The 21,026-nt window shown below is 59.9% G+C and overlaps 5 protein-coding genes across 5 annotated transcripts; 2 read left to right on the top strand and 3 right to left on the bottom strand.

Moving 5' to 3' along the window:
• The first annotated feature begins 51 nt into the window (after positions 1-51).
• On the top strand, positions 52-3,855 carry GGTG_05594 (hypothetical protein). The gene is made up of 2 exons (XM_009223398.1): positions 52-326; positions 402-3,855. Exons 1-2 carry the CDS (start codon positions 268-270, stop codon positions 2,752-2,754), a joined length of 2,412 nt encoding a protein of 803 aa, XP_009221662.1. The 5' UTR covers positions 52-267; the 3' UTR covers positions 2,755-3,855.
• Positions 3,587-8,508, bottom strand: GGTG_05593 (hypothetical protein). The gene has a single exon (XM_009223397.1). It carries the CDS (start codon positions 8,094-8,096, stop codon positions 4,206-4,208), a length of 3,891 nt encoding a protein of 1,296 aa, XP_009221661.1. The 5' UTR covers positions 8,097-8,508; the 3' UTR covers positions 3,587-4,205.
• A 186-nt stretch (positions 8,509-8,694) lies between these two features.
• Positions 8,695-12,762, bottom strand: GGTG_05592 (hypothetical protein). The gene is made up of 3 exons (XM_009223396.1): positions 12,375-12,762; positions 11,333-12,249; positions 8,695-11,269 (listed from the first exon to the last, which is right to left on the bottom strand). The coding sequence occupies exons 2-3, from the start codon at positions 12,156-12,158 to the stop codon at positions 9,339-9,341; spliced, it is 2,757 nt and encodes a 918-aa protein (XP_009221660.1). The 5' UTR covers positions 12,159-12,249; positions 12,375-12,762; the 3' UTR covers positions 8,695-9,338.
• Positions 12,763-13,506: 744 nt separating this feature from the next.
• GGTG_05591 (manganese lipoxygenase) lies at positions 13,507-16,204 on the bottom strand. Its single transcript, XM_009223395.1, has 2 exons — positions 15,714-16,204; positions 13,507-15,581 (listed from the first exon to the last, which is right to left on the bottom strand). Exons 1-2 carry the CDS (start codon positions 16,083-16,085, stop codon positions 14,097-14,099), a joined length of 1,857 nt encoding a protein of 618 aa, XP_009221659.1. The 5' UTR covers positions 16,086-16,204; the 3' UTR covers positions 13,507-14,096.
• A 1,350-nt stretch (positions 16,205-17,554) lies between these two features.
• GGTG_05590 (mitochondrial ribosomal protein subunit S4) lies at positions 17,555-20,960 on the top strand. The gene is made up of 3 exons (XM_009223394.1): positions 17,555-18,329; positions 18,584-19,460; positions 19,538-20,960. The coding sequence occupies exons 1-3, from the start codon at positions 18,096-18,098 to the stop codon at positions 20,542-20,544; spliced, it is 2,118 nt and encodes a 705-aa protein (XP_009221658.1). The 5' UTR covers positions 17,555-18,095; the 3' UTR covers positions 20,545-20,960.
• Positions 20,961-21,026: the final 66 nt, after the last annotated feature.

Here is a 21,026-nt window from a genome sequence, read left to right as displayed (position 1 = left end):
CGGACCAGTATCGCGTGTGTCTGTTCAGGCTAGGATGCGTGGATCACGAATCGGCAAACGCGTTTTGACAACAGCTTCGCAGTACACAACCTTGCATCCCATTGCCCACGAACCCGCCCAGCCCACCACCACACACCACAGCTGAAGCAACCACTCTGATCGCGAGCTTGGGAATGCAACAAAACTAGGAGGCTCTCGCGGCCCCTTATACCGCCAAAAGTTCGACCCTGTGCTTTCAACTTGGCTGCATTGCACTGTTGGCTGAGAATGATGGCGGCCAGTTCAGCGCCCAGGATAAGGCGCACGGCTCAAAATACCCAGTACACGTGAGACGATAATCACAAGCTCTTGGGATCGGTTGCGAGTTCTACAGCATATCTAACGTTGCTCTGCGACCACAGATACAACCTGAACCAGCACGTTTACGACGTCAAGACATATCCGGTGCGGTCACCGCAAGGCGCAACCATTGTCGTCTACGGCCATGAGAATGGCATCACGGTGGTCTGGCGCGGTGGCAGGCGCCTCAAACCGCCGAAGAAGGATGTTGCCGATCCAGCAACCCGAGATAAAAGGAACGGGGGGAGCGACGACGCTGTGATGATCATAGACTCGGACGACGAGGAGCCGCCCCCCACGGCCAAGCCATTCGTCGACAAGCCCGAATTCGAAGACGCCGACCTAGCGGGTGATTCCCAGTTCCCGGACACGGTGCAGACCCTCGACCTGGCTCTGGGAACCGCTGTGCGCCACATTGCCGTCCTACCCTCACCCCATAGTGCCGCCGAGGACGCGGCATGGGGCGGTGCCGAGATACTCAAGGGGCAGATGGTGTTTGCTGTGACATGCCTCAACGCCGACGTCTTCCTCGTCACACTGCCGCTCACGCCCCCCTCGCACGAGAGCAAGTCCCGTCCGGATCTGAGAGGCGACCTGCGGGGCGCTGTCGTGGGCAAAGGTCTCTTCGGTGAGACCTTGGTTCCGCTTTGCGGCCAGGCCCAGTATAGCGATGCGCTGGCTATCACTCTGGGAAAACAGGCGCCTGCAGGCCCGGAAGGCCACAGAAAATCTGCTGGCCGCTCGAGCTCGCAGGCTACCAGGGTCATCGTCGCCGCACACTCGAGGCAGGGGACTGGTGTGCTCCGTCTCTGGGATGTCTCCATCGGCATCCAACGACCCGCAAGCGAGCGCCCACTGGAGCCATTCCAAACCGAGTACCTTCCCAGCCCGCTGGCCAGTCTTTGCTTTAACCCTTTGCACACAACACAGCTGCTCGCTGTGGCTTCGCCCCATGCCGTTCGCATATATGACTACTCGATACCCTCAGTACCACAAGATGAGTCGGATGGCCCGCTGCCATCCCAAGGATCCTGGCTTGTATCACTGTATACCCCATTTATACGGGGATCAGAACCCTCGACGGCCAGGAAACCCGTCATTGCAGCCGCTTGGATCTCTTATGGTCGGGCTGTTCTGGTTCTGCTAGCTGACGGCCAGTGGGGCATCTGGGACATTGATGGAGCTGGTCCTTCAGTTGCGGGCTCGACGCCATCGGCTGGCGGCCTTTTCAGCAAGGCAAACTCGGGCGTTCGGGGAGCTGCCTTGACAACCTTTAGTGTCTCGGGGTATCTCGAGGGCACCAGCCCTCTTCGCAACCCCGGCGCACAAAAGTCATCAGCCGACCTGGTCCCGATGACCCCGCACACTAGGCGAGAGGCTCTGTCCGTCTCCCTTGGGTCCGGGCCGGGGCGTCTTGCTGCCGTGCGGGGCGGCGTTGATATTGTCCAACTGCCCGGGCGGTCGCCATCCAGTCACGGTGACGAGAGTGCGGTTGTCTGGATGGGCGGCGTCGACCACATCGTTGCCGTCGTCCCGTCCGTAGGCCGGTTCTGGGATGCTCAGGCTCGCCGTAGCGGCGGCGGCGGAGGAAACAATATCTTCGACAGGGGAGGTGGTACGCAGGCTGCAGGGCGCATGGTCCGTCTGGCAGATATTAGCCTGGGCTTGCTCGGCGAGCGCTGTTGCGGTGTGGTTGCAATCCCGCGGGCGCAGCCACAACAGCGACGCTTAGGCGCCGACGACCACCTTAATGGTCACTCTTCCCAAAGCGACAACGAGAAACTGTCCATTGAAGTGCTCATTCGTGGCGAGAGCAGGCTGGTTAGCGTTCGAGATGCAGAAGACGACATGGCTGTTCACAGCTTCATAAACGAGAAGCTCAGTGCTTCACGACGACGCGCCCTGGGGCCGGCACAGGACGTTGTGCCGCCGCCTGCGATTGTCCCCCACCCCCGCCCGGGTGTCGCCCTGCCACAGGGTGCGGCAGTGCTCGCCCAGAGCCTTGGAGGTATTGGCAGCATGCGGGCCAGCACACGCGGGAAGAAGAGCCTTTTTGGAAAGAGGCCGGGGATCCCTTCGTTTGATGACGAAGACAGTCCGAGTGGGCGGCAGGATCGGGTCCCGGCGTTTGCGCGGGGACTCTACGACGCGGACGAGCCGACGCTGACTCAGAGCATGATGGGAGCCCGCCCGCGCGACACCGGCTTTGGATTCACGGACCAACTCGAGGATGCGGCCAACGCTGACGATGACGAGGAGGCGGCCAACGAGCGCAACGTGGAGGAGGAGATACTTGACATCATGGAGATCGACCGAGCACTCGAAGATATGGAGGGTGGAGGCGGTGCTGGTGGCTTTGGGAGCTTCGGCCCTAGCGTCGGCGGAGCCACCAACGTTTTCTTCGAGACGAGCTAGGATCCGTGCTAGAAGCAGAACAGCGGGCGTCTAGTTGACTACTGACACTCTCTAGGACGGGCCCGAGACTTGCAAGATACAACAACAACGGTGGACCGCCAAATGATACCCGTGCAAATTTCTGGGGGTGCGGTTCTGCACATCTAATAGAGGACGTTTTACGCCAAGTCCCTGGCATGGGACGCCGGCACCTATTACCGTTGGCGTTTGTGATGCTCCTCAAGTACCACTCCATGGGCGACCTATGAATGTTCCCCTGCCTTCATTTCCCGCTCCTTCCCTTTACCCCTTCTTCCTGCTATCAAGCACAAGAGACTTTGTCTCGTCCGCACGGCCGGGTGGAGCACAAGGCGAGATTCATCCTTGACCAAGCTCTGTATTCCGAGCGGTATATCAAATGTTCAACCTCATTTTTTTACATCCCTCTGTCCCAGTATGGCCCATCCTCCCTCCACGCCATCACCCAATCCTCTGGCTTGGATGGTGTACGCGTGCGTTGGGCATGGATTGGGGTGTTCCATGGGGCAGGTCCACAGGGAGGGTTGACGTCGACGCCATCTTGGAGGCGAGGGAGGGGGCAAAACGGGCTTGGTTGGCATTTCTAATGCGGATTGACCATTTGCTCTCCCTGCCACGCCGCCGCCCTGTCATCTGCAATCGCCTCGATCTCTGGTCCGGGCGTTGTGGGGGGCGGAGAGTTGGGCCGGGAGGTGGTGAGCGTCGATACATTTTTTTTTTGCTTTGCTTCTGATGTGCCACATGTTGTTTTGCGTTTGGATAGGTTTTGTGAACCAGGCGTGTGACAGTGGCCCTGAATGCAAACGTGAGGCGGTGGTCGGTATGTCGCTTGTATTGCTATTCCATCACCTTTATATCACGAGGTGTTCTGTCTGCCAACGCGAGCGTGAGCTGCTTGCCCTTGCCTGAGCAATGAAGCATGATAATGACACGAAATAATCTCTCAGACATGTGCGATTCGGTTACAGAGAGTCCTGCTGTTGCTATCGATCCACACCGCAACCCAACATGAGTGAGACTAGGGAATCATATTCGCTACCGTATCATCATTTTCATCCCTTGACTACAACTCCTTCCTTTCCCTAAGACCCTTCCGTGACGCTCCACCCATGTCGTCCATTATCGAAGTGGTAGGCAAACAAAGACCAATGTCAAACATTTCGCCAAGAATAAGTTCCTACAGATTCCGACTAGGCGCAAAGTGGAAACGGTGCAAGCACGCAGCCCTCTCCGCTAGACCATTGGCTTCCGCGCCCGATCCTGCAGAACGAAACAAATAGCGGACGACAGCAAAAACATATCGCCTATGCCGGGTACACGTTGCTTATGTCGGCCAAGGGGGACCCGTCAGAACAAGGGAGGAAAAAAGGCAGAAAGCTAACACAAACGGCGGCCAAGACACCGCCCACTCTAGCAGCCAGAATTGGCGGGCTCTAGATGGTAGACCCGAGGACGTCAGGGACACACTCGGGCTTGTGGCGCTTCCAGTCCTTGCGCTGGCAGTCCCTGGAGCAGTACTTTGCGCGCCTGCAGCCGTTGCACCTACTGAGGCTCACGACATCGGCGGCGCTGGGGAGCGGGGACGGCGAGGACGCGACGGGCGACCCGTCCAGGGCGCCGCACGTCAGGCACCTGTCCGAGTCCGGCAACGCATGCCTCGCGGCCGAGGTGACGCCGCCGCCACTGCTGCCCTCGCCTGGGCCGTCGCTAGAGGCAGCAGAAGGGCCGGGCGCCGGGGGATGATGATCCCCGTCCCGTATGGCCCGGAGCTCGGCCAGGGCGACCTGGTCGACGACCTCCTCGACAAAGGGCGCCGCGAAGACGAGGCCGAGGGCGACGCGTGTGGCGTGCGGCCGGGCCGCCTCGTCCCACTGGGGGATGGACACAAAGTCGGCGGGCAGGCGGCCGCGGCCGCACGAGCAAAAGACGGGGCTGCCGCCGGGGACGCCGACACCGCCCTCCTCGGGCAGGGGCAACGACACGCCGGCGGCGCCGTACTCGCACGCGCCCGCCGCGGCGTCGTGCTCCCAGGTGCGGCACCGCTCGGCCATGGCGGGCAGGGCGCGGCGCCAGAGCGCCAGCTCGGCGTCGTCGACCTTGAGGTAGCAGACCTCAAACGACTGCGAGAGCGCGAGGAAGGCGCGGAGGTCCGCGTCGCCCGCCAGCAGGGACCGCGTTAGCGGCAGGACCGCCGCGTCTGCGATGACGGTGCCGCCGGCGCAGTCGAGCCGCAGGGCCGAGACCACGACCAGCATCTGCACCCCCGCGTTGCCGCCGCCGGCGCTGTCAGGCTTCTCGAGCGCGAAGAGGCCCGTCTGACCGCCCTGCAGGCCCGAGGCGACCATGAACATGCTGAAGAGCGATTCCTTGAAGTTGGTCCTGGCAGTGCCGGCAGGCGTGAGCTTCAAGGCGTCTGTGATGTCGCTGTTCTGGACCTGCTCGCGGATCCGGCGCTCGCGGTTGCTGAATATGTGCGAGGCTAGAGTTGTAAGCCACCTAATCGGTTGCTTGTCTTGAGACGACACGACCAAGCTGGGCAGCATGTCGAGGTTGACATATGGGAGAGTGGACGAGAGAACGGAGGGCACAGTGGTGACATCCTCTTCCTCGCTCGCCCGGGCGGCTATCGCCATTGGGTGCATGAAGCCCTGGAGATGCTCCGACTCGGTTGGCTTGGCCAGCGGTGCGACCACCTCGACGTAACCCGAGGTCCTGGCGATTCTGGTCCGGGAGCCTTGATTTTCTACAGGAAGTTTAAAATGGAGCGGGTAGACTAGGTCGTCATCTCCGAACACGACCTCGATGATAAAGGGAGATGTCTGTCGCAGCTGTATGGGCACTTTGTCCGCGAGAAGCTTCCTGCCCTCCTCGTCCGTGATGTCGACACGTCCAGTCAGAGCTGCTATTTCACCAGTCGCGGCGTCCATGGAGAGACTCGAGGGCTTGTCGGACCGAGAATCGCCAGCAGGCTCCTTGTACGTAGAGACAATAGGGTACGACGAGTGTCCCGGCAGATACCTCGAGAAGAACACGGCAGAGCTGTCGCAGAGGTTGGTTTGGAAAACCATCTTCGGGTTCCCTGGACGGCCGTTGAGCATCCTGATGGCTTGAAGCGTCGGCTGGACATCAAGACTGATGAGGGCTGAGGTGGGCTCGACCTGGAGGGCCGACGTCGGGCAGTAGAAGGACACAACGACCGGCGAGTTGCCTGTCCAGCCGTTTCTATCCTCCTTGACGCTGACCTTGAAGTCCTCCGATTGCGGTGAGCCTTGCGCCTCAACGGTGCCGATGCTCATCTGCGCACATCCGAAATAATTAACCCAGGCACCCCGGCTGGACTTGAGCGTCACTTGAAACGAGAGCGCGGGACGAGCGCCTGCAGCGACGAGGAACGTCTTCTTCACAGCCTCAAGTGGCACGACCAAGGTCACGGCCATGATCTCCGGGATGCGCGCCCACTTCTGGTAGCGTGCAGGACTGTGCTGGGGGTCGGTCTTCACTTCGCTCAACAGCCACTGCTCCGTAAAGACGCCGTGTAGGTGCATGAGCGTGACGAGTTCCTGGCCGTAGTTGTTGCCCATTATGATGGCCGTGTCGCTGTAGTTCTTTTCGATGAGCGCCCTGTTGACAGCATCCCAGTCCGTGTCGACCGTGGACATGAGCGCTTTCAAGAGGGCCACAAAGGTTCCCCGGTGCGACTGCGGCATGCCGCCCCTCCGCGGCAGTGTCTGATCTGCCGTGGAGCGCATAAGGGTCTTGACATTCTCTGCGTCGAACATGTCTGCGTACACGCGCCCGGTGATGCCAATGGCCGTGTCGGTGTCAAGCTTGAGACGGCTGGGCGCGGTGTTTCCAAGCCCCGAGAGCTGCGTATCTGGCACCCAGGTCATGCGCCCTGGGAACATGCGGGCGGGACCACCATCACTCCCCTTCAGCATCGAGCCAATGACCTCGAGCCCACCGCCAGCCGTAGTCGTGTTGGTCCAGTACTCGGCGACGGTGAAGCCCAGAATATGGGCCAGGGTCAGAGTGCCTCCCGGCAGGAGCTTGGCAAAGGACTCGCGCTCGTCCACCTCGGGGCTCCTAAGCATCTCGGTGGACAGCGCGGCCCAGGGGGCAGGCTTGAGGAGCGGCCCCGCCGAGAAGAGGATGTTGAAGGCGCCGAGCGAGTCTGCCAGGTTTGACGAGTCGATGGCGTCGAACGTGACGGGCGCGGCAGTGTCCTTCGCCGCCCCTCCGTACTGGCCTTGGTCGAGCTCGAGGGCCTGCGCGCTGAGCTGGCGTCGGTAGAGCCCGGCCGAAGGGCGCTCAGGGTCCTTGGCCGCGCAGTATCGCAGCGTGTGGCACAAGCTGAGAGCATCAGTCGACACGAGCCTGACGACGAAGCGGCCATGGCTGATGGTCTCCTGGAGGGCCTGGGTCCATTCGCGGAACAGCTCTTGCATTGCCCACTTGGACTTGGGGATGCTATGCCGCGCGGCCGAATCCATTCTGACGGGTGAGCCAGGCATAAGTGGCGCGAAGGCCGTGGCCAGATGGAAGCCGGCGACCGGGTCGGTTCCAGAGTGCAGCACAGACTCGCCGCGAACGAGGGGAAGGGCGAAGAGCGGGTTTGCACGGTCGGTCGGTGGAGAATCCATGGCATTGTTCCAATACTGGTTGTACGAGACCGTGACGTCGCTCGCGATGGACTCGTCGCTGAGACGGAGGGACAGAGGCGCGGCGGACCGCAGCGCAGTGATGACGGAGCCCTGCACGCCCGTATTTCCCCGCATCTCGCGCCAGGTGGCCATCAAGCTGGCCTGGTATTTGTTAAAGTTGGAGGCGATGCCGTCGGTGGAGGCAGCATAGGAGAGCTTCGAGAGGATGCGACGGAATATGAGGAAGGTGTGGTGATCGGCGAACTTTATCACGGATCCATATGGGCCGCCATTCCAGGTCTCCCACGATCCCGCAGCCTCGGCCAGTTTGTGCAGGTGCGTGCGAAAGAGCTCGATGACGGCCTCGTCGACAAAGAGATCGTAGTAGAGGCTCCGCAGCTTCGAGTATTGCCCAGGTCGGATACCATCAACGAGGAACGAGAGAAATATGGCGTTCCTGGCAAGGATGAAGTCGTTGGAATCACAGCAGGTGACGTCCAGCTTCCTCGGCGGCATTCCCTTCTCGGCGTAGGCCGTGTACAGCAGGTTGCGAACATCGCCGCAGCCGAGGAGCAAGATGTCGGCGTTGACACCAGGTGGGACAGCCCTGGCAACGTTGATGGCCGGCGTGTTACCGAGGGCGTATAGGTAATCCACCGGCTGAGTGATGCATGGTGTCAGCATGGCGAAATGTTTTAGGTCATGTCCCTTGGTTGATCTGTGACGGGGAGTGGTGTCGTCGTGGTATGTGTTGTCGAAGGCCCTTTTTCCGTTGCGGTCCTTTGGCAAGGCTTTGGGAAAGTTTTGTGCCTTGGAGAGCCGAAGATGCGAGAAGGGCTCAGGTGTAGAGGCTCAGCAGGAGAGGGTGGTTCAAATATAAAAAGTGAGGTAGGCCCGGATCACGTCAAGACCACAGCGCTTGGGAGTCAAACTAGCAGATATCAACGGCACCTGGTCCTGGCTACTTAGGCGCGAAATCTGTCGAGTTGGGTCGGTTTGGGAGCTGGAAGAGCACAGCTGGAGATTCCCGATCTCCCTCCAGGCTCCGATGACATGTGCGATCCTCAGGTCCGTCTCGCTGCGTGACCAGGCAGCCAGCATCAAACATGTTGACAGGTCAGGCTATCTAGCAGGCAGCTGGGGAAGTAAGTCGGTTTGGTGGGGCTGAAGTGGGGGTGAGCTTGGGCGGGCGAGGGCCTCAATTGGCCAGGGGCCTTCACGGCGAATGGTCTGGAAGACTCCTTCCACGGGCACTACAGGGCGTTGATCCTGCGCTCAAGAATCGGAAAGGCTACACCTGATATTATTCTCATCACTTCCACGGCGAATTACATACACTGAAACCACAAAGTCGCAACCGATAATCAATAATCGACAAAACCAAAATGCGAGGAAGATGAGAAAGGGATGACAGACAAAAGCCATGGTCCCACATTCATTGACAATCAACCAAAGACAAAACTCCAGGCGCTCCGTGATCCCGAATTCCCATCTCCATCTCCCGCAGCCCTTCAGCTTCTCCTCTTCGAAACGATACTAATAAAAGATAAAAAAAACGCGGAACATCGAGTCTCGCCGGCAACTTTGGGCCAGAGGTCCTCCATGCGCACAACAAAAATATCCAAGTGGCAAAAATGACAATCTAATATACAAGTTCCCAACCACCCGACAAGACCGAGTAAGCAAGAAAAACCAACACGAACAGCCGCGTCTAACAACCCGTTTTCCCCAAGATTATTACAAAGCCATTGAGCCTCTCGTCAGATATCTCGTTTCTTGAGAAACAACGGCACGGAAACCGGCCAGAGGCTCAAAGACTTGACTTTCGTCATCATTACCGCGCCGACAGACGCTGCACCACAGGTAAACAAAACACGCCAGAAGATCTGGGACCCAAGACTCGACAGACGAGGCCAGGAAGGACACTTAAGGACCGAAGTAGCTGGACACGTCGTCGTTGGTGAACATGCCGTACTCCTCATCGAACTTGGAGGGCATGCCGTGGACGAGCCCACCCAACGCGCCGTACGGGCCGAGACCGCTCAGGCCATCGAGCCCGCCAACGAGATCCTCGCCTCCGGCGCCCAGGGCCTGGTACAGGTCCATGTCCTCGGCCATCGACACACCCGCAACGCCAGTGGCAGTCGCCGCCACCGTCGGAGGAGCACACATGCCACCGCCCAGGACTCCCATGTCCGTTCCGGCGCAGCCCATCGCATCCCCGTTCCCGCCCATCATCTGGGAGGGGAAGAAGCGATCGGCGCCCGTCACGGCGGAGCTGGGCGGAGGCGAGCTCGACGCCGACAGATCAGGGGGCGTGCCCGGCTGGTTGTGGGTGTAGTGCGAGGCCACGCTCTTGGCGGGCGATTGAGGCGCGGTCTGCTGCGCGTGCGGCTGTTGCTGGGGCAGGCCAAGGTCGTCGCCCAGGGCGCTGTCGTCAAGGGACGTGTTGAAAGGGTCCAGCAGGGTCTGGTTGCCACCGTTCCCGGTCAGGTGCGACGCGTGCGAGTAGTCCGACATGGCTGCCGGCGACGAGATGGGTGCTGAGACGTCAGCCACGATAGAAACGAGACCGGCCATGTCTGCCGCCGTAGTCACTGCTGCGGGCGAGATGGTGGGCATGGCTGCGGTGTTGGCCATCAGGCCCATGGGCGCGGTTGAGAGAGCCGAAGACGTGCGGTTGTGTTGTTGCTGCTGCTGAGGGCCGGAGGACTGGGGCACATTCTCCATCAGATCTTGGAATGGCTGATCGTCGAGCATGTCTTCAAACCCATCATCGTGGTAAGACGGCGAGCTGGGGGCCGAGCTATCTGTGTAGCCGCTGTGAGACGCGTCCGAGGGCGAGTGGGAGCCGTTGGGCGAGTCCTTGTTCTTGGCACGCGTACGAGCAGACTTGTCCAGCCTGGCATCCATCTCGGGCCGGTGCTTCTTGGGCCTGCCGCGCTTCACGACTTTGCGCACGATGCCGTCAAAGGCGCCGATGCACATTCCTCGCTGGCGATGGCGGGTGAGGGCGTCGTGCCGAGCGAAGCTGTTGCCACAGTCGCACGGGTACGGCTTGACACCAGTGTGGATCTTGGCGTGGCGCTTCAGGTCATGCTGGCGCACGAAGCACTTCCTGCAGGTCGGGCACTGGTACTGGCGGTCGTTGAGATGCGTCTGCACGTGCGACTTGATGTTCTCCTTGCGGCCGAACTTCTTTCCACAGTCCTCGAAGACGCAGGTCCACTTGCCGTCCGTGGGATCGGGGCCTTCGATGTGGGCTGAGATGTCGTCGAGCGTCACGCCCGTCTCCGTCTTGGTCTCGTCAATGTTAAGGCTCGAGATGCTGGCGGCACTGGCGATGCTGGCAAGAGAGTCGGTGCGGCGATGGGGAGACTCCCTGCACGACTCCGAGGCACTGGCATTGCCCGGCACGAGGTTGATGTTGGGATGGAACATCATCATAGTGGCCTGCGAGTCGAAGTTGGTCGCGTGGAATCCGTTCTCAAAAGAGCTCCCGTACGGGGTCACCGGGGTCGAATGATGGGACAGGTCAGGGGTGCCGTTGGCGGAGCCATGCATGGTGTTTATGCCCGTCTCGATCTTGACAAACTCATCGCTCATGTTCCCCAAGTTCATAAAGTCCGGGGACTGCAGGGGCATGGCCATGGTGTTGGCGCGCTGCTGGCTGGCTGCCATTGCCTCGGCCTGCTGCCTGAGCTCCTGGAAAACACCCGAGGCGCGCTTGGAACGGTTGCGCGGCTTGATTGTGTCCTCCATCGACTCGTCATAGCCCTCGGCGAAGCGAGTGGGCCGGGGCTGGTGCTTGACCATTCTTTCGCAAGGGGTCTCTATCGGTGTCGGGGGGAAGTAACCTGGAGTCTGGTCAGTCATGGAACTAACGGTCTGTCTGTATGTGAGATGAGAGCAAGACATACCTGTTACGTTCTGTGTTGGGGGTGTAGCTGGCCTCGAACCTCCGTCGACACTTCCCAGCGTCTCAAACTTGTTCACGCGGTCCATGATGCCATTGCTGATCCTCCTCGAGGACCTGCGCGAGCTAGACGCGTCTCCCTCGGAGGCCCAGCCCTGCTGCGAGAAGGCCGGGCTGTCCTGGTAGTTGATGAAGCTGGGTGTGGACAGCGCGCTGTCAGGAGAGGGCTCGAATATGTCAAAGTCGGTGTTCAGGGTCATGGCGCCTTGAGCGTTGGCGTTGAAGGCGGCCTGGTTCCGCCTCATCAGGAGGCTGATATGGGCAGCGCCATTGCCCGCGAACTGGGGGCCAGTCTGCAGGCCGCATTGGGCGGCATCAAACTGCTGTTGGTTGTGCTGGGGAGTGGGATGCGGCGAGACCATGAAGGCCCCGTCACTCGCCAAGTTGGCGTAGGCCTGGCTAGGGCCTGGGCGTGCTATTATGCGTTGCTGCTGCGCTTCTCGCAATACGTGATGCTGTGGTGTCGTTGGTAATCCTGGGTGGTTAGTGGTCGTCGAGCTACTTACCGTTGTAGTCGTTGTCGCGAAGTCCTGCCTGTTGTCGATTGTTGTCGAGTGTTGTTGCTGGCGTTGTTGGTGTTGCTGGAGCTGACGGATCTGATGCTGCCGAGTGTCGAGGCTGAGGCCTCGCCGATGGGACACTGGCTGCCGTCGCTGAATGTTGGGCAGGTTCGGGATCTTCACCGCTTCGAAAGCCGTGGGCGTCGAGTTCTGTCGTCGATGCTGCCTGTGGCGCGGATGAAGATTTGATAGTGGCGGATTAGACAGCATTTTGAGAATGCAAGTCGAGTTCGGAAGGGGCGGTTGTCGTTGTCGGTCAAAGTGTCGCAATGAAGCGAACCTCGCTCAATGGGTTCCGAGACTGGGTGCGAGGCCAACAGAGCCATGTCAGCATATGCGAGCTTTACCCGTCGACATGTCTTCTCTCTCCTCCTCATATATCCCTGCCTCCCTTGTCTCCCTGTCTCCAATCTCCATGTCTCTTACCTCACGCAGCGCAAGCCAAGCGGCCGGGCAAACGGGATCTTAAGGTCGTGCTCAGTCGTGGCCAACGACTTTGCGACAACCCAAAGGGTGTGTGGAGTTGCCTCTTCTGCGAGGCAGAGAGCGATGGGGATGCCTTCTAGTCTAGCTGCCCAGCAGAGCTACCTAGTCTGGCTCGACGATACGGGGAAGGTGCTTTGGGTTATTGGTGGTGGTGGTCTTGTCCTCTCTGGCACGAGGTCCAAAGAACGTACGCTTGATCCTGGAGGGAGGAAGGGAGCAGAAAAATGGAGGTGCACAGGAAAGTGGGAATCCTGAGATGCGACCTGCAGCAGCGGCGGCTCGCAGTTTTGGCCTGTTGGCTCCCTGCCGGCGATGCGACGCACCTTCCTTGTTGATGTCTGACGCGGTTGCCAGAGGAACGCAGGCCGGCCAACGACCCCTGCCCCTCCTGCGCACCAGTGGCGAGCGACGGTGGTGGGCGCATCCCGCGCTAACAGGCCGTCCACCCAAGGGCCCACACCCCCCCCCCCTTGCACCCCTACTGTCGTCGAAACATCAGGCCCAGATTGATCCCTGGCCGGCCGGGACCTCGCTGGGAAACCGAAGAGCACAGACGTTGGCGAAATGGCTCGTTTAGGCAAGCTGCGAGTTGAGCCTGTGGTTGGGCCTGGGCAACAGGCGGGTCTGGCTGCAGGGGCAGCGACCACTTTACGATGCAAGCAATCAATTTGATGTCAACTGTGCATGCGCCGAACTCGCCTGAGCTTCCCCGGCCTTGTCACCAAATACGCCTTGTGTTTGTTCGCTTGTGCCATCCATGGCCAACACGCGCAGGTGGCTTCCTCATCCGGCAGCATACACCCCAATGAATGCTGGATGCGACAACCTCCCCCATCGAACCATGACCCATCAGTTTGTGTCTGGGCTGTCGCGTCGTGGATCGATACCACATGCCATCCGTTCGTTGGTTTGGTTTTGTGGTCGTTGTCAAGCATCAATCTCCAATATCCTCCCGCCGAGGTTCCCTTTTCTGTCCTGTCAAGAATCAGGATAGTCTGGAAAACACAAGATTGAATGCCGACCCGAGGATGCGCCCAGAAACAACCAAGCAGATCGGGCTACCACGGCTCGGCCCAATACTTCCGTGCATTTGGCTTTTGTTTGACATCTATCGACGACTGTGAGAGACATTTTATGCCAAGGTCATGACTTCATTTGGAAAAGCTCGGGGTGGATCAGCCTCGCCAAAAAGTCCGCGCCCTACCTCCTGCGGGCGAGACACGTCCTTTTTCCTCCCTAGCCACGGACTTGCATCCAGACTAAAGTACATTATGGTTGTTACCATCCTCCATCACTGCCTGCTTTGTCCCCCCTTGGCGTCGCCAGGGCTACTGCTCGCATGGCTCGCATGGCCAGGCACGCACGTGGATGCATGCAAGCAACCAGGCCGGCGACATGAACATATGCATGGAAAGTCGGGTGCTGTGAACATTCGATTCGGTAGCCGTGATTCTGGGGAATGTGGGAACTGCTGACTAGCAGCTGGTGGCCATCCATTACAGAGTTTGGCTCGTGTAGCCCTCCCTCCACATGCTGTTAATTACCACCCATACCTCCAATGTCCATCCTCGCTCTTCATAAACCCCATCTCCCGTCTCAGGTCGCCGAGGGCGACAGGCCTTGACACCGAATCCACAATTAGCTGAGCTTTGGCCAGGCCTTTTAGACGCTTAGGAAAAAAGGGTTGACGGCGGGATTGAGCGCGGTCCAGACGAACGGCATGCCCTGGCTGAGGCCCTTGCCGTCGAACCCTCTGCCCGCCATCTCGCGACTTATACGGCCCGTGTCCTCGACGAACCTCGCGTTGGCCGCCGCGTACCCCGGCCCGTTGCCGGCCAGCAGGTCGGGCGCGGCGAAGGCGTCGCGCACCGTCTGCTTCCTGTCCCCGACCTGCGCACGGTTGAAGCGCGCGAGCAGCGAGACCTGCTCCACGGCCTGCCGCTCGTTGGGCAGCCACGCCAGCAGGCCCGCCCTCGTCCCGTTGCCGGTGGCGCCCTTGGTCGTCGGGATGGGCGCGTACAGCGCCGCCGGGTGCAGCGGCAGCACCCCCGAGAACTTGACGGGCGAGCCCTGGTTCATGACGTGGTGCGCCCCGCCCGTGACCCAGGCCACGTGCGTCAGCACGTCCACCAGCTGTGCGCGCCGCCGCAGCGGCGCCGCGGGGAAGTCGCGCACCTGCGCCGGCCCGTTGGCCTCGGCGATCCAGTTCTGCAGCTCGTAGTCGCGCAGCAGCGCCCCGTCGTCGCCGTCGTCGGCACCGTACGTCGAGTCCACGAACGCCTGCATGAAGCGCCGGATCGCCCCGATCAGGCGGTGCGCGTCCTCGTAGAAGGGGAAGTGCGGCAGCCGCGGGCCGCTGTCCTCGCCGACCAGCCCCCGGCTCCGCAGGTCCTTCTCCAGGTAGCCGGCCTGGAACCCGCCCCCGCCCTGCGCGTACACGGAGCCGGGGAAGTCGATGGCGGCCGAGGCGGGCAGGCCAAAGTTTTGGTCCCAGAACCCGCCGGGGTTGAAGAGCACAGCCCCGCCCACGGGCCGGATGGCGTAGGCCTGGTACATGAGGCGGTTGAGCACGCCCATGACCGGGTGCCTGTCGCTCAGCGTCCGGAAGGCGGCCTCGTGCACGATCTCGGGGATCGTGTGGAAGAGCACGTGGTACATCTGGGAGTAGAACAGGTCGTTGTTGTTGAACATGATCTTGGCCAGCAGCCAGTCGTTCTTGTCGTCGAGGGGCGTGTACGTCAGGTCCGCCCCCACGTTGGTCTTGATTGCCAGAGGCAGGAATTGGTTGGACCGCGCGTCCAGGTAGAAAAGCCCCTGGCAGGCCGCGGCGTACCGTCCTGGCTGGGGGGTGTACTTCTTCTGGTAGCTGTGGTCCACGAGGAACAGGCGGCCGCCCTTGTGGAGCACCTCAAGCGTGGTGGCCGTCAGCTTCTTCACCACCTTGCTCTCGACGCTGAACGGCAGTTTGTCCTTGGCTGGGTGGAGGCGCTTGAGGACGTAAGGGTTGGAGGACAGCCGCTCCATGGAAAAGAGAAGGTCCGAGGTGTAGTTGCTCAACATGCCCTTCGATATGCCCTCCGGAACCGACTCCTTCCAGTGACCATTGTAGAGGAGCGCAAAGTCGTCGAGCGTTTTGAAACCGCCACGCTATAGCCCAACGAGACGTGTTAGTACCTAGGTTAGGTGGGTAGGTAGGTACCAATACCAAGTGCGAAAGAAAGAACTGGCAGCCTCCTAAACAGACTGGCCACTACACGCATAGATGTGATCAGCACATACGCTGGTAATATCTGCAAACGTCTCATTGGCTTCGCGGTACGCCGTTGCCGTCTGGTTCGCCGCATCTTGGCGCCAAAGTAGCACGTCGCGGGCCGAGATGTTGTTCCCCAGCTCTCCGGTAGGGTAGAAGGTCGTCTGCCCGAGAGTGGATGGGCCGTAGAGGAACAACTCCCGCTTCCGAGCTATACTGGCGTTGCGTGCCCCCTGGTTGGGGTCGTTGTTGGGCAGCGTGTACTGGGTCGGAGACGGGAGCACGGTGGTGCTGGAGGCGCTGGACGTCAAAGACAGCGTCGCCGCAGCGTCTTCGGCAGCGAGTGGCAGCGCTGCCACATGGCGTGCCGCGAAGACTATGGCAAGGATCCTGGAGCGCATTTCGTCGAGCGAAGGTGGAGCCTTGGTCGTGAGCGTCTACCGGGCTAAGAAGCAAACAACGAGCGAACTACTGCACAAATGCCTTAGAGGTAAAGGGAAATCATGATGGTGCTGATGCAGCATTTCCTCGACTTTTAAATACTCACTATCCTTCTAGCCACTAAAGGACACGGCCCTCAAGGGTGTCTCACTGCGCCCACCTCCAGCCTCGGTCAAGGCTTCGGGCTTATGCTCAACCGAGCTGAGAGCTGAGCTCTCTCAGCTCTCATGAGGTCACGGAGGAATCCTACAGGCCGCCCCCTTAGCTCCAGTTGGATATGCCCGAGAGGGTGTTCGGAAAAATTGCTGGGCTTATTGGTCACGTTGAGTATCAATAATCGCACCTAGTAGGTGGTGGCCGCACCGATCCGTCCAATGACACCCCAGCTGTCAGCCCGGGACGGACGGGAACTGCATTTTGATGCAAGCCATCGGATCACAAACAGAGGCAGATTTTGCTAGTATGCCACAATCTGTGTGTGGCATGCCTAAGAAATATCGTGTGCCCGGCGCGGTGACATCTTGCACCGGTCATGGCGACAATAGGAAGCTTGACTGGGTTGCCGCCTCACGTTGAATCGTTTTCATGGGCAATATATGTCGGCGAGACCGAAACATTGAAGCTGTGACAGCGGATGATCGGGGCGCAGTACTTCCTAGGCACCTGTAGACGGCGATATCACTGGTACGAGGCTGACGTTGGACCAAGAGATCTAGTTGAGATAATTTCGCCATCGCCATCAGACAGGCCGACTCCTTCACAATTTCCATGTCAGCTCTGTTCCTCCTGTGTGGATTTTCTGCAGATCGCCATTCCAGCGACGAGGGTGCCCGAACCATCCATCTATCGAATTTGAAGTAACACAAATAATGGGGGAGGAGCTAGATATTATTATCCAGCCTGAGTAATCCTGGGGTCTCGGGCCGCACCACAGAAGGGACAGTTTATTGATCCAAACGGCGAGGCATCCTTCTACCATCACATGACAACGTATTTACCGACTTGGAAGTTGAGGTTTTCGATGTATGGTCCGTGGTATTGAGCGGCGCGGGCTTATCACAATGGGCATAGTGTAGCAGTCGAATAGTCAGACATATGGCTTGGTGTCAGCTGGCAGCGTGAATGGAGGAAAGGGAGACTAGGAACATGAACACAAACGTCTTATACTCTGCAAGGCACCCAACCTCTTACAGCCACCGAGGGGGATATTCCTGGTAAAGCGACCTTGTTATGGTTCTTTTGATTTGCACAGGGCTGATCGGGTGGTCCGATAGTGGAGTGTTTTGGCTGATGTGAGAAGAAGGTGCGCAAGAGATAGTGGGATGCTGTGGTCTGCCTGCCCATGTGCAGACACATGAGTGATATTGAGGCTCCTGTCGGCTCGGCTGGGGCGTCAAATCGCCGTGGTAGTCAAATGCCCGATTGTGAACTTTCATAGTGCCTTGGCTTGGAGCTTCCTAAAGTGCGTGCAGGACTCGATGGAATTGAATTAATTCGACATGGCCCGTGCATCGCCGAGTCGACAGTGCAGCCAAGGCCCACCACTCGGGCCTGAGGCTGTCATCTGATTCCGGCTTTTCCCTCAATCGTGGCCAGCCCGTCGCATGGTCAATTGATTGTCCGTCGTTTTCTAGGGGCGCCGGGACTTTGGCGGTCGAATTGTCCTCGATCCCGCTCGCGTCGAGCCTCGATAATCGGTTCGAGACAGCACGCACGGCACAGCTGCAGCCTGCGTCGTCTTCGACGTGCACACCGCTCGACCACCCCAGGCCTCTCCGCTTTTGGCCAACGCACCTGCACCCTATCGCTACGCCCACCCACCCGATAACGGAGGGAACCTCTGCTTTCGGCACCTTTTTTTTTCTCCCTCCTTTTTTGCCCTGACCAACCCCCTCCTCCCTTCCAGCTAGTCTCGACCAGGATATCCACCTGATTCTGATTGATTGCAGGCTGCCGGCGCAGTCTATGCAATGTCAAACCACCCAGGCAACACCCTCCGAGGCACTCCCAGCCGCGCCTCAGGACGTGGAGCCATCCCGAGCTTTGGCAACAGCCCGTCCGGCTCCTCCTCCGCCATCCCCCGCCCCGTCCACGACCAGAACGTCAACAGCCACCCTCCGCATAGCCCGCACCCGCCGCCAGCAAGTGAAGTCGGAGGTTCCACCATGAGTGCAAGCAGACAGAAACAGAGTAAGCGGGATGAGGTACGTGCAGAGCCCCTTTATGCCAAAGACTTGGTTACCTTCCCCGCATGTCCCTGTCAGGAGCCATGCGTCTGCCCTGGTGAGGGGTTGTCCTCCGCCCCCTTGTATGGCTGCCGACCAACACCTCCCGCCTTGGGCCGAGGACACTCTTGTTCTTCCCCCGAGAACTGGAGTGACCATACATGCCCGACAAGAAGAAAGCGGTCAAGATGGAACTCGTCACGAGAGGAATGCCCACTGACTTCCATGCCCAGGCCATCCGCCGCAAGATGGAGAATGACCTCCAGAAGAAGAAGGTCCACATCCCCGGCCGCGCCCGGAGCTCGCGCAAGGCCCCGCCCGGCACCGTCCTGGCCCTCAAGCCGAGCCAGGCTCTCCAGATCAAGCCCGCCACCACCGTGGCCGAGGCCGCCCAGTTGATGGCCGCCAAGCGCGAAGACTGTGTGCTGGTCACAGACGACGATGACCGCATCGCCGGCATCTTCACCGCAAAGGATCTGGCCTTCCGCGTCGTCGGTGCGGGCCTCAAGGCCACAAACGTCACCATCGCTGAGATCATGACCAAGAACCCGCTTTGCGCCCGCACCGACACTAGCGCAACCGACGCCCTGGATCTCATGGTGCGCAAGGGCTTCCGCCACCTGCCTGTCATGGACGAAAACCAGGACATCTCGGGTATTCTCGATATTACAAAGTGCTTCTACGACGCCATGGAGAAGCTCGAGCGCGCCTACTCGTCCTCGCGCAAGCTCTACGACGCGCTCGAGGGCGTCCAGTCCGAGCTGGGCTCGAGCCAGCCGCAGCAGATTATCCAGTACGTCGAGGCCCTGCGCAGCAAGATGTCGGGCCCCACCCTCGAGTCGGTGCTCAACGGCAAACCTCCCACCACCGTTGGTGTAAAGACGTCGGTTAGAGAGGCTGCCCAGATAATGAGGGAAAATCACACCACTGCCGTCCTTGTCCAGGACCAGGGCCAGATCACGGGCATCTTTACGAGCAAGGACGTTGTTCTGCGCGTCATCGCCCCCGGGCTTGACCCCGGGAACTGCAGCGTTGTCAGGGTCATGACCCCTCACCCAGATTTTGCCCCCATGGACATGAGCATCCAGGCCGCGCTGCGGAAGATGCACGGTGAGCGAGCATTATTGCAGTTGTTGTCGATATCCTGCCAGTTCCACCGCTAACGGCGTGACAAAATGCAACCATAGATGGCCATTACCTCAACCTGCCCGTCATGAACGACGCGGGCGAGATTGTCGGCATGGTGGACGTGCTCAAGCTCACGTATGCCACGCTTGAGCAGATCAACACCATGTCGAGCGGTGACAGCGAGGGCCCTGCATGGAACAAGTTCTGGCTCTCCCTAGACAACGAGACCGAGTCGGTCATGTCGGGAGAAGGGTCGCATCACCCCTCGCACATGCCGCCGCGCTCCGTCATATCGCCTGACATGACGCGCGGAGACCGCCTTGATAGCGTCGCGCCAGGAGATTCGGCGTCGCACGCAGGATTTGACGAGGGCTCGATTGTGGGCGGCACCCCTGACCTCTCGCCCAGCGAGATCCCGTTCCCTTTCAAGTTCAAGGCCCCCAGCGGCCGCGTGCACAGGCTGCAGGTGGTTGCGGCGCACGGAGTGTCCACCTTTATAACCAACGTAACGTCCAAGCTGGGTGGCGAGCTCGAGGCCGTGGGCGGTGCCCCCGAGGTGGATGAAGACGGCCAGATCGGCGCTGGATTCGCCATGTCCTACCTGGACAACGACGGCGACTCGGTCAGCATCACGGCTGATCAGGACCTGCTGGAAGCCATCTTGCTGGCGCGCCAGTCTGGCCGTGACAAAGTCGACTTGTTCGTGCATCATCCTGATCAGCCACCTGTCGGGGTAGCCGCGCCCGCGCCCGTGCCCGTGCCGACGTCCTCGTCTGGGCGTCCAGGGCCGACGCCGCCGGCTTCGAGTGTATTGCGGGAGCGCAGGAAGCAGCGCGTCGTGGCCAGCGAGGATGAGGAGTCGGACGATAGCGAGGACGAGTCTGAGGAGAGCGCATCGGCCGTTAGGAGGCATCGGAGGGCACACCACCGCAGCTCGTCTGTAGCACAGCCGGAGCCGCTGATCGCCGGAGTGCCTAACGAGCTGCTGCTCCCTGGTGCCGTCATGACACTGACCGTCGTTATTATCGCCGTCTTCACCGTGTCTAGGCTGTCATCGAGCAGGTAGTGCGTGACTTGGAATCTCCTCTCCTCCTGTTTCCTATGCTATCAGCAATATATGGGAGCAAGGTCATCTTGGGGTTGGTATGGTCAAAGAAAATGGACAAGGCGTGTCTGTTGCGAGCACTGTTTTCATCTTGTTGCATGCGCCACCCGTCTTTTTTTTTGTGGAGAACTGTTCTCGATCCCATCATGATAGGAGGTCGCTCTGGCTCATCATACCCATCTGGAATGGAGAGTGGGAGAATGGGGGAGATGTCCTTGAGGACCTGACGTTACGCGTGCTATAGATTTGTATTGCGTACCTGTCTGAGATAGATGACCGCGGTATTATTTAATATGTCAAACTGCTCCTCACACTCGTTATTAGTTTCGTCCCGGTATCATCTGGGCCTGGCCAAAGGTAGCGGAGGGGTGAGCATCTGAACCCTAACCCGAGATGTGGCCCGCTCTTGCGCCAGCCCCTCCAGATGCACGGGCCATATGCAA

This window comes from Gaeumannomyces tritici, assembly GCF_000145635.1.
Source record: "Gaeumannomyces tritici R3-111a-1 unplaced genomic scaffold supercont2.3, whole genome shotgun sequence".
In the NCBI taxonomy this organism is placed as follows: domain Eukaryota; kingdom Fungi; phylum Ascomycota; class Sordariomycetes; order Magnaporthales; family Magnaporthaceae; genus Gaeumannomyces; species Gaeumannomyces tritici.
Note: the sequence above shows the minus strand (reverse complement) of the source record. Positions and strands in the feature narration are given on the sequence as shown.